At 50.8% G+C, this 1,229-nt stretch overlaps 2 protein-coding genes across 2 annotated transcripts in view; one reads left to right on the forward strand and one right to left on the reverse strand.

Moving 5' to 3' along the window:
* The window catches only part of wdr33 (WD repeat domain 33), a gene marked incomplete in the record, with an annotated part of 21,955 nt that overhangs the window by 15,359 nt on the left and 5,367 nt on the right, over positions 1 to 1,229 (forward strand).
* si:ch1073-184j22.1 (erythroferrone) overlaps positions 1 to 1,229 on the reverse strand; it is a 5,326-nt gene that overhangs the window by 2,230 nt on the left and 1,867 nt on the right. The window contains exons 2-4 of the mRNA XM_017405408.3: positions 838 to 949; positions 645 to 726; positions 441 to 519 (exon numbers count right to left, since the gene is read on the reverse strand). Of these exons, the coding sequence (XP_017260897.1) occupies positions 441 to 519; positions 645 to 726; positions 838 to 949 (273 nt within the window). The remainder of the gene's footprint in view (positions 1 to 440; positions 520 to 644; positions 727 to 837; positions 950 to 1,229) is intronic.

Consider the following 1,229-nt stretch of genomic DNA (forward strand, 5'->3'; position numbering starts at 1 on the left):
CAGAACTACAGGAGGTCTGCAGAACTTTAGGAGGTCTACAGAACTACAGGAGGTCTACAGAACTACAGGAGGTCTACAGAACTACAGGAGGTCTACAGAACTACAGGAGGTCTGCTGAACTACAGGAGGTCTACAGAACTTTAGGAGGTCTATGTGTGGTTTCTGAGTGTTGGCGTATATCAGACAGAGTGACGTTCTCTTCACAGAGGAATAATATTCCTTCCCTTCAGCATTAAGGTTCTGTTTGGAATGACGTGTTTAGTTTTACTGCAGAACTCGGGAAGAATCTCAATCGAGTCCTGGTTCTGGATCAGTCAGTTTAGTCCTTTGGGTGGTTTGTGAAACAAGCCATCTTCTGCAACAGATTCTGGAGACATCCCTGCAGTCCAAAACCAGTTCTGTCCCACCAGTTCTGATGACATCACTCAGGTGAGTCGTACCTGCAGGTAAAGCGTTCCTGTCAGTAAGATTGTAAAGGTTCCTCCAGCTGCCGCAGCGCCCGTCACAGACTCCACGGACCTGAACCACAGAACAGGAAACACTTCAATGGATCTTCAAAGAGGAGATGAATCAGGAACCGGTCCTGTTTTAGAACGGGTCATCTCTGTTCTTTTTTTGTATTTTATTCTCATACAGAAACTCACAGCCTGTTCAGACAGAGAGACTCGATGCAGATCGCCGCTCTGACGCTGTCTCTGACCCGGACCTGGACTTTGTCCCCGGACTCTGAAACACGTAAAGACAGATGATTGGACGAGACACGCGGATCAGTTGTACGGGTTCATTAGTAACCTGAAACATTAAATCAGGATCAGGAGGAGTTCTGCTGGGACCAACCTATCAGGAGGCTGGCGGTGAACTGGTAGAACCCGGAGAGCGGCGCCGTGTATCTGCCGGTGCTGCTGTTGAAGGTCTGACCCCTCTGGAGGCTCCGCTCCGGGTCTGAGGGCTGCAGAAACACAAACACAGAGAAAAACATTCAAAAGGTTTTACTCTTCAAGACCCCCACAGTCCTGATCCTCCATCGCAGACCCTCACAGTCCTGATCCTCCATCTCAGACCCCCACAGTCCTGATCCTCCATCGCAGACCCTCACAGTCCTGATCCTCCATCGCAGACCCCCACAGTCCTGATCCTCCATCGCAGACCCTCACAGTCCTGATCCTCCATCGCAGACCCCCACTGTCCTGATCCTCCATCGCAGACCCCCACTGTCCTGATCCTCCATC

Source organism: Kryptolebias marmoratus, unplaced genomic scaffold, assembly GCF_001649575.2.
Source record: "Kryptolebias marmoratus isolate JLee-2015 unplaced genomic scaffold, ASM164957v2 Scaffold41, whole genome shotgun sequence".
NCBI lineage: Eukaryota > Metazoa > Chordata > Actinopteri > Cyprinodontiformes > Rivulidae > Kryptolebias > Kryptolebias marmoratus.